This window comes from Diuraphis noxia, unplaced genomic scaffold, assembly GCF_037042655.1.
Source record: "Diuraphis noxia isolate RWA-SAM2 unplaced genomic scaffold, SU_Dnox_SAM2 contig0003, whole genome shotgun sequence".
NCBI lineage: Eukaryota > Metazoa > Arthropoda > Insecta > Hemiptera > Aphididae > Diuraphis > Diuraphis noxia.
In genome coordinates, this window is record NW_028301713.1 from 31,197,401 (window position 1) to 31,214,019 (window position 16,619).

At 28.0% G+C, this 16,619-nt stretch overlaps 1 protein-coding gene across 2 annotated transcripts; it reads right to left on the reverse strand.

Annotated features, from left to right (window-relative positions):
- Positions 1-336: 336 nt before the first annotated feature.
- On the reverse strand, positions 337-7,675 carry LOC107163255 (protein-lysine N-methyltransferase SMYD4-like). 2 transcript variants are annotated; one of them, XM_089222978.1, is made up of 7 exons: positions 7,557-7,675; positions 7,325-7,504; positions 4,985-5,819; positions 3,770-3,894; positions 2,816-3,454; positions 997-1,148; positions 337-929 (listed from the first exon to the last, which is right to left on the reverse strand). In XM_089222978.1, the coding sequence occupies exons 3-7, from the start codon at positions 5,736-5,738 to the stop codon at positions 689-691; spliced, it is 1,911 nt and encodes a 636-aa protein (XP_089079104.1). In that variant the 5' UTR covers positions 5,739-5,819; positions 7,325-7,504; positions 7,557-7,675; the 3' UTR covers positions 337-688. The 2 variants fall into 2 exon arrangements, with proteins under 2 accessions (XP_089079104.1, XP_089079103.1); XM_089222977.1 differs by having other exon boundaries at positions 7,561-7,646.
- Positions 7,676-16,619: the final 8,944 nt, after the last annotated feature.

Below are 16,619 nucleotides of genomic sequence, written 5' to 3' on the forward strand. Positions count from 1 at the left end.
GCCTGCCTAATTATGTCTGTTATAATTAGGGCAACTGTATATTATGTGCATTGTAAATAAGTTGAAAATGATTATTATAATTCAGTTATTTTTTTTTTAAATTTAAAAATATTATATAATTGTGTAACCAGATGAAGTAATATTAATATATTATTTTTGATTGAAAAAACCCCATACATCATATACCTAAATCATAATCCATAAGTTATCTGCTATATGGCTTCTGTAAAAAACGGAATTACTAATTTGGTAGTTATCCACTAAAATTGTGTTTTATTTTCATGCAACTGATTCAAACAGATTCTTTAATAAACAATTTATAATATTGTAATTAATAATAGGTATAATATTTATAATCATTTATAATCAAAATATATCATTATACACAAATGAAACTATGTAGGTGTCGGAAGTTGCAGTTATCTCCACCACAGTTATGTAGAAAACAATAGGAGGTATTGTTGAGTCCCAATAAATGAGTGAAAAGTATAATAATATATTCTTAATAATTTAAAATTTTGGACAGTAATAAAAACTGATTTTCTTAAATAATGTAACATAATATTAATTAATCTGATTTAAATAAAAAAAATAAGAGCAACAATAATTCATTTAAATCATAATAATATAACTAGAAACTATTTAATTATTAATGAAGCTAATATAAAAGTAAGATATCAATCGATATTCATGGATGTTCACAAAGGCTTATTGCGTTTGTACTTATGCTATGTGCATTAATTATCATTTTAAGACAATCCTCATATAATCTAAATGGTCGTTTTACATTAGCATACAAAAGTTTAATGAATGAGTATAAATAATTTAAATGCTGAAAATGATCTTTTGGTTCTATTGACTCTGAAAATTTCACAAACTTGATGCACTCGGATGCCACAGTACCTTCCATACTAGAGTTCAGTATAATTCTATAAATATATAATAATCATAATATATACATAGATCTTGATTATAAAATTTAAATATGTAACATACAATGTAGAGAGTTTATATTGTATAAAGTGAAATGTTGGCCAATTCTTTATGCAAGGTTCGCAGTAGCACTTAAAGTTAAAACGATTTTTGCAAACTCTTTGTCTTGATTCTTTATCATGTATTTTAAACATAATTCCATAAGTACAGTACAACTAGACGGTTACAAATAAAAAAATACAAAAATACAAAAGGTATTAATATATAGGTTAGGTAATAAGGTAATACGATATCAAAAATCATGTCTTCTTGATTGTAGGACTTATGCAATACCTAAAGAGTAAAGATCATACAAAAATAATATAATTTTATTTTATGGTAATATTAATATATTATACTAGGTATCTTATTGTTCTTATAACCAACCTAAATTAGGTATATATTTTAAGTAGACGTTTCATGATGTGCAAAATTTAAAAACCAGGGTAATCGTAATAGTGTACCTCGGCAAATGAGCACCGCTCTGCTATATATTATTTTCGAGTGGGCTACTGCGCCTAATAGATGTGTTATTTCTGAATTCAATGATGAATAACAAAAAAAATCATTAACTTATATCCTTTGACGAAAAAACTAAATTTGAATCAGTTGAAACACTCATAAAATAAATAATTTGAATTTTCGGTAAACTTTTTTTTTTTAATTTAAGAAAGTAAAAACTAATGAGAAATCTTGAATTAAATTTTAAAATAAAAGTTGTATGAATATCAAACTTAGTAGTGGTTACTGGCTTTGACAAATTTTGTAAAAATTCCATCTTCAGGTGCTCATTAAATATTATTGTGGATTTACTTACGCTTAATTTTTTTTCCAATTTGCACAAAAACTTATGAGGAACCTTGTACTTAATTTTTACAAATGTTCATCGACAATAGCCTAATAAAAACTAAAAAAAAATTAATTTTATAAATAGCTCCAAAAGAATCAAATATTTTGAAACTCGAATGGTGTACTCGTATGAAAAATGCTATTATAAGCATCCACTAAAAATTTAAAGTATCTACTATTCTATAGTCTATACAATTATTGAATTATTATTATTTTTAGAGTCACACCGAAACGCAAAAATCAAAGAAAAGATGCTGAAATAGAAAATTAAAGAATTTTTACTGTTTCAAAAAGTGATTGCAGACACAAAAAAATAGGGTAAGTGATGAGTTCAATGATAAATATGATTGTATACTAAAAACGATTTTGAACAGCTTGTAAAGATGAAATAAATTTTACATAAAAATTCCCATTTTTCCTTAATTTTTTTTTTTTGTTTTCTTCGAGACTTTTGAAAACTATAAATAATTTTAAACTTCAACATTCTGAATATACGAACTAGATTCAGTTTCCTATTGTAAAAGATACGGAAATTGAAAATCAAAGCATTATTTCAACTACTTAATCATAGACAAAAATAAAAACCTAACAACCTAATTTAAGAACGTTCTTCTGAGTCTAAAACACAATTTTCATATAATATTTGAAACTTCAACACATTTACATTTAGATATTTTATCGCTGTTAATACCTTACCTGGCTTACCCCTACACAAACATCTTTTAGAAATGTCATGCATTGATATTAATAGTTTATTATACACATTTGAGAGGCTGGTGAACCACACTCTACACCAACAGCCCTTAATCAATATTATTATAGCACGAGTTTTAGAGTGTTTTTAGGTTACGAATTTATTAACCTTTTTATTAGAAATACCTATTATAATGATTATTATAGTCACAGTAGGTACCAAAGTGATGTGTGACCAACAATGAATCATAAAAAAAAAAAAGAATAAATAAACTGTATAATAATATAATAATATAATCACCTGAGTGCCTTTAGGAATTGGTTGAACTGCTTTCATAACTCTAATTCTATCAGTTATTTCTCCACTTCGCATTATATTTGCATCACAAGAATGGTTAAACAATGAAATGGTTGGATACAAAGTTAATGCAAATGGAGTAGAAAGTTGGCGTTCTATTCGAAAAGATATAGAAGGGGCATTGACGTTTAACTTTCTGCTATTTAAATCTAAAACAGTTAGAATTCGCACCAAGGAAGCACCCACAGTACCTATATGACATTCTGGAATTTTCAAGCCACTTAATACCAAATAATGCAACATATCAACAGCAATACAGTTAAAAAAAAACAAGAGGTCTATTGACATTTTGTTTTCATTACTTTCCAAAGAATAAGCCGTTAAAAAATTATTAGACTTATATTGACCACTCTCATCAAAACCCCTTGTTAAAGAATCAATTTTAGATTCAGAAAAATTGTCAACGATCGAACAATATTTTTTTAAGCCCATTTTTGTATAGGCTTTTAAAAACCACTTCATTGCAAGTTGATTCATTTTTACTATTCCTGGTGTTAATTTGATGAAATGCATAATTGGACATTCCAGATAATGTCCATCTTTGTAATCTTTATTCATACAGTCTTTATTGCAGTAATAAACCTAATTAAATAATATTAATATATTAACATATTTTCTATAATTTCCAAAACAGTTTTAGATACATAATAATAGGTATACATACTAAAAATATAATTTTTAATTCAAGATTTTAATGTTTGCAAATAAATAAAAAAAAATCATCAAGTAATTTATAGCGAAATATTATATAAGTATATTTAGATAGTTTAGATTTGTTAAGCTTATTTTTAAATTTTAAACTAAGCAAACAGAGATAAATTTATTGTATTTTCGATGTATTTAACGCATACCTATTACTTAATATTTTCACTTGAAATATATATGAAAAAAACATACCAAGAAACATTTTGGACAGTGATAAAGAGCCACGTTCAACTTCAGACAACCATTATAATGACAAACGGATGTATTATTTGAAAAAGGCCCACAAATGTAAGGTTCGTCTATGGCCACAACATCACCTAAAAATTAATAGTTAATATAAATCATTTACAAATAATATTTTTTCATTAAAAAACTTATTTTTTATTTAATAAATGAAATTATTCACAGGTAAGTATATTAGTACTTAGGTAACCTAACCTAATATAAGTGCAATTACCCAGGAACACTCATTTTTATTTATTTATTTTGTAACGTTTCTCGAGTTCCAAAACTATATTAGTTTAAAAAATAAAACTTTATTTAATAACATTGCTGAATTTGGCTGTATAATCAAGCACACTGCTTCTCAACTTTTTTATTATAGGGCCCCCTAAATTTAATGTAAAACTGTCAAGGCCCCTAAACATTTTATTATTATTTAATAACAGTAACCTAACACTATGGTCGGTTATAATATAACTCAATAAATTAGCGTATTTTTTGTCCCGATAATTTTTGAGAATTACTATAATATGTTATAAGGGTAATAAAGAATGACTTACATAAATTAAACAGCTATTTAATATCATTATTTATTGTTAATTAATCTTACAAATGACTAAAAACTAAATAATTTTATAAATAGCAGGTAGGTATAGGTTTCCTAATATATAATAACAAAAATAAAATGTTGAAATTTACGCCAAAATAAAAAAAAGTATGTTTTGTCTGACCACAGATTTGCATCCAATTGTTACCTGCGTAAACATTTTACATTAATAAAGATTACTTGGTTAATTCATATACCTATGTATTTTAAAATCGTCGTGTCTGTAACTCTGTAACGTATAATAAACTTATTTTTATAAGTGAATTATTCGTTTTAATTACAATAAAGACTAAGATGATATGTTAAAAAAAATCTTTTTTTATATTTTATAATAATTTATAAACAATGTGTTAGTACTATTAATTATTATTATCTATATAGGACATAGGTAGCCTATAGTTTTTCTTTTTATGAACAATTTGTAACAATTCTGATGTTCAAAAAATAACAAAAAATGTCTGGTACTTTCGAGATTTTCGCAACCTTAACTTTTTTTTACCGTTTAGGTACTATAAAAAAAAAACGCTTATATATTCCGTTCGCATGATATGACCTAACCTACTCATAATTTCACTTACCGGGGTTAATGTCGCGGGTGGCATAAACACCACGTCCCATATTCTCAGACATCTTCAGTTCCACAAAGGCCGATAGTGCAGGAATGTTTTTGTTTTTTCCACCAACCAGGTGTTCGACGGGAGGTGTTTTCATCGTCCGTTTCCGCTCAGTCAGCAGTTCCTCGCACTCAGTCGCAGCCTTTTCTACCGCCGTTCTGAACTTCCGTTTATTCTCCACAGACAAGTCCGACTCGTCCAGTCGTGTCAGGCAAATGGCGTAGCTCTCCTTCGCCTGTTCGACGAGGTCCAACATGCGTTCTGCGTGGCCGGCCCGCTCGTACAGCTTGTACGCGAGCTTGGAGGGGTAATTATTGGACCCTAAGGCACAACGCGCGTCATTCAGGCACCGCTCGTACTGGCCCATGTGGAAGTGCGCGGCCGACCGATTGGCCATCGCGAGCGCGTAGTACTCGGTGCTCGGATCGCAGCCCGTCAAACTCTTGGTGTACATGTCGGCGGCGGCCGCGTACAATTTGGCCTTGAAGAACACGTTGCCATTTTGTCGGAGGCTCGTCGACATGATGGGATGATCGTACTCAATGTCGACGTCCAACGTCGGGACCAGAATTTTATGTTTGCGAAGCAGGGCCCGCGTGAACATGAACCGGCTGTTTGCCGACTTCTGCTTGGACAGTTCCACGTAGACGTCGCCCAACACGTCGGACATCAGCAGCCGAGTGGAGTAGTGCAAAAAGTTGTTGTATTCCATATCCATGTCTTACGCGTTGTTCGTGATGCTCAGATCTCGATTCGCACCGAGCGCAAAACGCGTTGTCGCTCTCCGTGAGATGAAACGCTGAAAATTCATTTCAGATTTCATAATAGATACAAAAGTCAATCAATCGCAATACTGTACAAATGTCTATTATGACGGACTACTATACCCGCATATAACCGAATAAGAACAGAACAATCTTCAACTATAATAGGTACCTATATGTATAGCATGTAGATAAACTTATTAACCACATATATTTTCATCGAAATTATAATATATTTATGCAGTGTCACCCTGGGACCTAAAGGGCCCATGAGGCAATTTTTTCAAAGGACCTCTCAAAAATACCCCTTTAACTTTTTAGTTAGCAGCTTCGCTGTAGTAAAAAATGTTCAAAATGTTAACAATATCTATATTTATACAATATGTAACCACAAAATGTGATATGCATAAAAATTAATTAAATAACTTAACAGAACTAGATTGTTGTATTGTTCAATTTATATTAGTAGTCCTTTTAATAAATTTGGTCAGTTAGCCACATTTTCAATCAATTTTTCTCAATATTTCTAAAAATAAATTATCAGTACTGACGTAATATTTATATTATGTTTGGGTGACGCAGCTGTAATCAATGGCTTGGGTAGTTGGGTATCAGCAAGCAGTACGCACACGATCGGTAAATGTACGTTTGATTATACACTTGTATATTTAAACATTTTCAACAAATGAAATAAGGCCTCATCTTGAATAATACATTTATACAGGTGATAAGGGGTTATGTGTTCGAAAATGATATGTTCGAATAAAATGTGTTCGAAAAAGCATATGTTTGGATGAATTTTTGTTCGAATAGTTAAGCTCAATCTTAAGAACAAGCATATTATATCAAAATATTATTTATATACTGAAAAAAATTATTAAATATATAGATAAAAACAAGCATATTATATTAAAATATTATTTATTTATTTATTATTTATATAGTGAAAAAAATTATTAAATGTATAGGTCTATGTATATCGTCAAATAAAATAAACAAATGTATATACGAGTATATTCAAGTTAAAAGTTTAAATTGTACGCAATTCGGTGCGTAAATAATGTTAATTGTTAAATTGTCTTAAATAACCGTCTTTCCCTGGTTAACGGTATAATAGTTGGAATATACTATAGATAATAGATATCTTAATATCTATAATTTCAAAATAATAAATACAAAGTTTTCGAACAAAAATTCATTCGAACAAAAATTCATCCGAACATATGCTTTTTCGAACATTTTTCATTCGAACACATTTTATTCGAACATATCATTTTCGAACACGTAACCCGACACCAATACAGGTCGGGGCCTCGGAGGCGATCGCCTCCTAGCCACCTGGGCCAGGCTGACACTGTATTTACGCTTCTACTTAGAACATCCTAAGGTAATAATATATTTTATGCGGGTATACTTATTTATTGAAATTACATGTAATTACATATTTATATTACTACATGTTTTTTTTTATTAAGAAATTATAATATTGGTTTAATTGATATAATTATGCCTATATTACATTTTATTATTAAGAACTTACACGATTATCTATTTAAAGATTTTATTGCATGGACTTGACAGGAGTGCTCCTCTACTTTCGTTCTCCTCGTACTACGTAAGTCGCTTTGGTTGTTGTCGTCGTTCTTCAAATACTTATATCAAATAGAGTTGGTTGGTTAACGGTGGACATCACGACTCGTATCGAATGTCCTGCTGTCGGCTGTATTTAAGTAATTAGAAATGCCCTTCCACGATGATAATCATGCACATACTTACGTTAGACGGATGGGAGATCTATGGCGTTCTTCATCATTAGAAGTGAAGACATTTTTACACTAAGGTGTAATGTGATGAAACGCAGCACACATATCTATGTCATTTTATCCTATTTACTGCTAACGAGCTGTTTTTACAACGTTTCAGACAATAACAATATTGATCACGTAATTTAGTAATTATGCCTCATTACATTTTAAATATGCTTATAATTAAAAATTAATTTAATACAATTATTACGATTACATTACGAGCTATATTATCATTAGGGCTCGGATGTTTATGCACTTAAAAATACTGTAATATATGCATGCATTTATGCGCTAAAAATTATAAAATATGCACTTTTAGCCGATAAATATGCACAAAGAAATTTATTAAAATTCATAAAACAAAAATATTACTTTTTATTACCCAGTATAGTTATTTTTATATATTATTTTTTACTACAATTTAAAATACATTTTAATTATTTATTAATTATTATTTATTACATTATTAGCGTTACACTGTGCTACTATGGTTTTTTTAATTTGCTCAAATTTGTAACTGTTTCTGTTATGGGTAAGTAAGTTTTTGTAGCGTTTAAAACTTCGTTCTACATCAAATGATGTTATTGGAGCATATTTGAAAAATGTAAGATCCTCAACCTTTAAATCTCTTCTTCTATTCCTTCCATAGTATCAACTTCACCGGAATGTATTTTTGAAATTTTTACCAAAGTTTTAAATCCCTTATTTTTTTCAATTACGAAATATTGTAGGTATTATTTACTTTGCGGAAAGGAATGTTGGCTGCTAGGAACGCTCCGCTCATAATCCATGTAAAATGATGATTTTTTACCGACCCCATTGGAAATTAGTTGCTATGACTGAATTTGTTTCTGTCGATCAGCTGTACGAATATGTTTAGCCATCTTTAAATGTTGTATAAAAATTGTGTAGTTAATTTTGTTGTTGGTTAATTTAAGTTGTTTTTAAAAAAAATTTACTAAAATAAGTATAGTTTTGTTTTTAAAATCCCAAAATATGCAATTAAAATACAAAACCATTAAATATGCAAAAATATGCAAAATAAAAATAATATTATTTGATTCAGTAGAACATGACTAAAATTTGTATCCAGGTCAGCATTAAATTAGACAAATAGAAAATAATGTGCAATTTCATAGACATCCGAACCCTAATTATCATCCTTCACATCCTTGCGAAGAGTATTTTAAATTTCATTAATTACCTATTTTGTTTTTTGTTTTTTGTTTTTGTTTTTATTTTTTATTAATATATTCTGATTATATCGATAAATTTGGTGTAGTATAAGATTTATCCTCATATTATTAATCGTCTCATGATAGGTAGCATTTTGGGTCACGTAAATCAGTATTTTTAGACTTTTTCATATGCATTGGTACATCGCTTTGATAACATACATATCTATCACTTTTAATAATATATAGTTCAGTGGATAATTATTATTTATCGAAATTAAACAATATAGTTTTATCTGTATATAAGTACCTAATACGTAGTGTAATTATTAATATAAACACTGAGTACACAATCACTCATCTGGATCGAATGGTATTGATTTTAGTGATATAATACCATAAAACTAGCACGGAGGGCTAGTTATACCATCATAATACGATAAAACTTCATTAACTTTAATGTGATAACATTAAATATGTCACTCCTGAGCAAATTAAAATAACTGTACTATGTACCATAATATAAATCAAAATTATGTATAACACTCCATATTGTTTACAGTTCAATAACATTTTGTAATTATATGCGCCCATTTGGATCTTAACAACAAATATGAAAGGTCAATAATATAAGTACTAAGTAGGAGTAAAGTAGAAGTAGGAAGTAGAACCCAATTTTGATACTTCAGACTTTCTGCTCTCAGCACTCCTAATATGTTCATACTTTCATAGCCAACTTAAGCGTTTATATAGATATAGATATTAGATAGTTATTAAAACAACTAAACTCTAACTTTATTGCATTACATGGCTATTTCTAGGTTCACGAACATTTTTATTCTTATTATTCCATTAATATGAAAAGTGTTGCAACCTTCGGTACACCCAGAGGTGTGCCCAAGAATTTGATATCGGGGAGGGGGGGGGGATGTCATAAATTAAAATGTATTATTTTCAATCTTTATTATTATTCTAAAAAAAAAAATTTATAGATCCAAAATTCAGTCATAATTTATATGAAGACTAAAAAAAAAGGCCATGGGGGATATATCCCCCATAATTCCCCCTTCCCACGCCACTAGGTAGTAGGTAAACCCTGTGTATAATATATATATATATATATATTAGGTATACTGGTATACACTTAATAAAGCTCTATAGGATTCAGTGGATTGACCATTACAAAATGCACACACTCAACACTTTTCGACCCATCCAAATTATTATTCATTATTAAAATGACAGTTAGTTCTATAGTAACCATCAACATGCGATGCATTTATTAACATCCATCTTCCAAGGCAGTTGAGTATACTAATATAACAATAAACAATATAAATAAATATTAAATCATCTTATAAAATGGCACATAACTCTATTGGTAACATTGGTAAAATAACCTACTATAATATAAAAGCTTTGAATTAAACCTTTTTTAAATAAGGTAAAAAAAGTTTACGTTCCAAGCCCTTTTAATTATAATTTATTAAAAATTATTCACTTTAGTTATTTATTTCTATAATATTTCAGTAAATATATTATTAATATAATGTTGTGTTTCATTTATACTATTGCTAACCGCTATTTTTGATTTATTATATTATGTTGAATCGATGAATTCTCTCAGACTCTAGGTGTTTGACAAGGTGTTCCCTGACTTTATTAATGATATTACAGCACTAAAAATATAATTTAAGAATTATAGGGGTTAAGGGATTAAGATCTTTAAGGGCCCTGGAACTGATACTTTATGGTCCCCCAATTCCCCAAAAAATTAATTTTTATTATTATACATTTATACCCGTTTGAACACTATATTATTGCTGTATTAGTGTTATAGAAAATAATAATATATAAGATTAATATTACAGTAAAAATTATATTAATAGAAAACTCTCAAAAGTAGATCTCTCCTAATAGTAGACACTTTTAAATTCCCTGGAAAAATGTATGTACCTACGTAATACTATTTCTCAATAGTAAACAACTCCTTATAGTATAGACATTTCTTAATTCCTCATGACCTCATGGCTGTCCACTACTAATAGATTTCACTGTATAATAAAATAATAAAGCTAAAATCTAATTATTATTATCTATTTATAATACTATAATGGCAATTTATATAACTGTTTTTCTTTTTTTTAATTTTTGAAGAAAATTCTTTTAATGCGTAGATATTCAAATTTAAAGTTCTCTAATAAGTTATTTTCTGTAGAAAAAATCGTTAAGGATATTATCAGATTATCTTGTAATAGCGAATGCAAATATCTATTCTTGATTTTAATTCTCAATAGCTTAAAAAATCCAATGCAGTAGGTACAATTATAGGTATTATGTTTACAGCAATACAGCCTACGATAAAATATATTCTGATTGCAATTTGATTATTGAGAAAAATAGCTAACAATATTCGGCCAGAATGTGTAAGGTTATAGCGGCTTAGCGAAGATCTGCCAGCTAAAATGTATGTATATTGCTACCACAAAAAGGTACAGGTATGCATAATAAATAAATTAAATTAAAATATTCAGATCTATTATTACAATATCACCATAATATTTTAATTTTAATAAGTAACAAAGATTTCACGAATAACACAATCAAGTTTTTTTGAAATTATGTAATTTGTAAAATTTAACACGTGCAAAAATTATAGCCTTGTCCTAAATATTGTTTGAAATACGAAAATGCCACACAAAATGAAACATACAACACTTTGAATGTTGCATTTACAACTTGGTACCAATCTAAATTTTTTAACGTTTCATGTACACGTAGGTATTTAGTTACCTATTAAAATTAAAATATTACCTACGTATACATGAAACGTTAAAAAATTTAGATTGGTACCAAATTGTAAATGCAACATTCAAAGTGTTGTATTTTTCATTTTGTGTGGCATTTTCGTATTTAAAAACAATATTTAGGACAAGGCTATAATTTTTGCACGTGTTAAATTTTACAAATTACATAATTTCAAAAAAACTTTATTGTGTTATTCGTGACATTTTTTATTTTATCATCTCATTTGATCATTGATATATTTATGAATATATTGTAAAATAAAAACATTTAAATTATAAACAAAACATGCACACAGCACACATACAGGATTTAAATTTTGAGAAGCATTACAGCCACTCACAGCAGGCTATATAATGAATATGAATTACTATTATAAATATACTTTATTTTAATATTCCGGAATGCTTCTCGTGGGAGTTAAAAAGTAATAATAAATTATTTATTCATATACCTGTATGTGATGCAAAATAAGTGGGTACTGTTGCACACGTTAAGTGATATATTCAACAATATCCAATTTACTATGTAAGGAGTTTAGTTATCAGACTGTTGACCTAAACTGTAAACCTAACCTAAGAATGGCACACACTTAAATTTTTTTTAAAACAGGAAGTTTATTAGATTCCTACAGGTATCAATACATTGATTTGCTTTTATATGTGGTTATATAATATTCCTCGTAATATTCATTATTGATACCTATACTCGGTACAAACAAATTAATTTAAAAATGGTAATTTTTGATTTATTACGTTGAAAAATACATAAAAACAAAAATTTCCCTTAAGTCGTATTGAGGAACAATATTGTAGACTGCAGTAGTTGAGTAACTTATCAATTTTTAAATTTTTTTTTAAACATGTTTTTGCATGATTAACGGGATGGTTGGTACTTCAAAAAAAGTTGGATAAACCTCATTTTGAAGTTTTTTAAACATATTTTTTCTTATTATGTACAGTTTAAAATGAAAACATATGTGAAGTTATAATAATACATATAACTTTTATGTAATACATTTTATATTTTATAAATATTATTTCAACCAGTAACAATAAGCGTTTAAGTATAAAAACATTTAACTAACCAATTCTATCATTTATTTTTACACAGATTACCGTCACAACACAATGATATAAGAACTCGATGAATAAGTAATCAATCAATATCATTTTCATTTTCATATTATAGTCTAATTTTAGCCATATATATTATATTTCCAATATAACAATTATGTATAGTGTATATAATTTGGAAATATAATATATATAACAATAATTAGACTATACCAATCTTCAATCATATACACAGACTCTCTCAGTGCCCTCACAAACTTAGCAAATCCACAAAAAAACAACCCAATAGGCAACCTAATATTAAACATTATATTCTTATCCAAAAAAGACATCAGATTTCTATGGGTACCTGGACACAACAACATACCTGGTAACGAAATTGCAGACGAAATAGCCAAAAGAGCAACGAAAGAACCAACTGATTTCTGGAATATAACAACACATTTAGATACAAAACTCCATATAAACCTAACCTTGACCAAATCTGCCTTCAAGAATAGAGATCAGTACGAAACAACAAGCTAAGAGAAATAAAATCATCCACCCTCCCTTGGTTGCCTAACACATCACTCCCGCGTAGACATCAAATCGTACTCAACAGATTACGAATTGGCCGCACACGTTACACTCATGAACATCTAATGAGCAAAAAAGAACAACCTATATGCACCTCATGCAACACCGTGACTACTGTCAAACACCTTCTAACAGAATGCCTCCTAACAAAGGATGCCAGAGAAAAACTCATGCTCCCCAACAACCTATATGAAATACTAGCACCAAACACGGAAAGAACATCTTCACTCCTAGAACTTCTCAAAGAAACGAACCTTCTACAAAAAATATAACTATATATTTATTGATATCATATTATTTATCTTATATACTTTTCTTCTTTATACTCTAATATCATTATGTAAATATAATTAAACTGTAACATGTATTTCTTAAACGCCAATAACCCTGGTAGTTGAGGCGTATTTCTAAATAAAAAAAAAAAAAAATTAGACTATAATATGAAAATAATAAAGGTATTGAGTGATAACTTAGACATTGAGTGCCTAAGTCACTGTGTAAATATGACGGATAATAGGTGTAAAAAGAAATTAAACAATTGGTTAATTTAATATTGTTTGTGTTCTTCGACGAATTCTCTTTAATAATTTTGGCGATGTCCATCCTTCTTGTTCTCCAAGGAAATGGTCACAACTGAAATTAAATAATGTTATGCATTTATTGATGAAAAAGATAGAAATTATTAAATATCGTAAATAATCATACCCATAAAATAATTTAGGGCCAGAATGCTGATTTTTACCTTTGCCTCTTTTTTTGTTGGTGCTGTAAAGTATAAATTCATACCAATAATAACTGATTATTTTATAAACATTTTATCTGAGTTTACATTATATGAAATATTTAAAGGAATGAAAAAAAGTATTAAAATATTAGTTGTTAATAGAAGTATGCTACAATATAAAAAATTACCTCGTGCAACAAGAGCTTTTTTATGTACCGTACTTACCGTACTTACCGTATTAACGGTTTAATTTTGCCCTTGGCGCCAAATCTTAACGGCACAGCCTGGTTACCATATATCTTCGGTGACATAGGCCATTGGGTGACAAAATTTAAATTATATTGGGTTGTATTTACATTGAAAACTATATATTATTTTGCAGTGTTCATATTTTATTTTGAAGTTCTGCCTAATAACTTAATTTATTATACTACTGTTATTAAATTGACTGCAATTCAAGTTTTATTCTACACAATTTACTTAATCATATTAAATTTTTCCACATACCATGATTTTTTTTATCAAAATGACAAAATGTGCTCAAGTGTCTACTTCTGTCATTTCAAATATTTCCATTAGATCAATTTTGATTTTTAACAGTTTCAATCGTATCAAAACCTATGACATTTTGAGAATTTTTAATAATAGTTAATTATTAAATATTCGATTTGTAAGTGTTATTAGTCAAACTTCGTTAAATAAACGTATTTTTTTCTTTCTGAATTTTTTATCAAATCGCATACGCAGAAATATAGAATGTACCATTGCACCGCACTGTAATTTTATTTAGGTACCTCCACATATCCGTTCAGCGATAATATTAAATTATTTATAAATTAATAATACTTATGTTATAATATACCAGGTGATTCTTTTATCATTGAACACTCATTATTTTAAAAATTATTAATGTTTTAGAAAATATTATTTTACATAGTTTCAAGTTGTTCAAAAACCAACGTTTTTATAAAAAAACATTATTTTTAAATATTTTTTATCCTTATCATTTTTTTTACTTTTTTGAATGACAACATAGAGTTTTAAATTCATATTCCAGAGCAGAATATTTTTCTAAGTATTTTGATTCATAAAAATTGAATTTAGGACGTGTAGTTTACTCAGCAAAATGTTTGTCCACTACTCCGCTTGTTTAAACATTAAATACTTATAACTCATAAACTACTCGTCCTAAATTCGATTTTTATGAATCAAAATACTTAGAAAAATATTCTGCATTAGAATATGAAATTAAAATTATATGTTGTCATTCAAAAAAGTAAAACACTTAAAAAATGATAACGATAAAAATTATTTTAAAATTATTTTTTTTTATAAAAACGTTGGTTTTTGAACAACTGTAAAATAATATTTTCTAAAACATTAATAATTTTTGAAATAATGAGTGTTTAATGATAAAAGAATCACCTGGTATAATACTTGTAGGATTTAAAACTTAAATACAATTATAAACGTACATTTCGCCAGCCCCCCCAAGTATGATTTTTGAATTTTTTGTTTTTTGCTAAACTTTAGTGTGCCTTTAGTGTGAATTTGTGTGACTAATTTCAGAATTTGTCACACAAATTTACACTAATGGTACACTAAAGTTTAGCAAAAAAAAAAATTCAAAAATCATACTGGTTGGGGAGGGGGCTGGCGAAATGTACGTCAATTAAAATATTTTTTACTGTACAATGAATCTAATATATTATTAAAATTACTGGATACTACCGTCTACCAATTACCAACACTACAATATCTAATTCTAGGCCGATGTCACCGAAGGTATATTTCGTTTAGTAAAAAAAAATAAAAAAAATATCTACTTCTAAAATCAGTCAAATAATATACATATAAAAGTTTATCAAACTTTGTTTCAGATTTACGATTTTAAAAGTAACTACGCACCGTCACTTATTATCTCCGCAAATCGAGTAGGTAACAAGATAAAACAAATGTAAGTATATGAGAAAAATTTATATTTAAAATAAAAAACAATGTACATGTGGTATTCGCTTACAGCACTGGGACGCTACGAGCCTACGATGAGATTATAGGTATTATAAGTAGGTATTTTTTTCGTAAATTTTAATAAAGCATGTGAAAAACAAATTTTGACAAAAAAAAATAAATATTCAAAAACATCGATAGGTTGCCAAATTAAAATTATACCCAACTATCTCATGTCTACTATTATGATAGAATACTATTTCTAAATATAAATGTTTGGAAAAGTATAAACCACTTACAAATTACAATTTTAAAACCACTTTACAAATTACAATATATAGGTAGGTATATATTTTTAGAGGTGCAATATACATAAGTTGACATATATTTTTAATTTGAAAGAATTTTTAATCATAAATATAATGGTATATATGTATAGGTTTTACACTTCTTTTCTAATTATTCAATGAGTTATGAGGAATTGGAAAAAGACGTGAGATGTCATTGTTCTGGTGTCTTAACTCATAAGTCTTGGGCCTATCTTACAAATGTAAATGCCACTTGCTTTACAGTTAAACTTTACATAACATTTACCTACCAACCTACCTTTAAAGTATATTTTTTAATTTTTGTCGTACGTGTGTGGTGAAAACGTTGATGGAATTAACATTTTACTAAAGTTTTTGGTTTTTTTTTTATATGTATTTAAAATATGTATCAT

Bases quoted from the DNA above. Each gene is read 5' to 3' on its own strand.
- LOC107163255 (XM_089222978.1), bottom strand. From the start codon at position 5,738: ATGGATATGGAATACAACAACTTTTTGCACTACTCCACTCGGCTGCTG. The intron at 3,455-3,769 runs GTATGTTTTTTT...TTATTTAATTAG, and splicing joins ACTGTCCAAAATGTTTCTTG to GTTTATTACTGCAATAAAGA. The intron at 1,149-2,815 runs GTGATTATATTA...GTAACCGTCTAG, and splicing joins CAATTCCTAAAGGCACTCAG to TTGTACTGTACTTATGGAAT.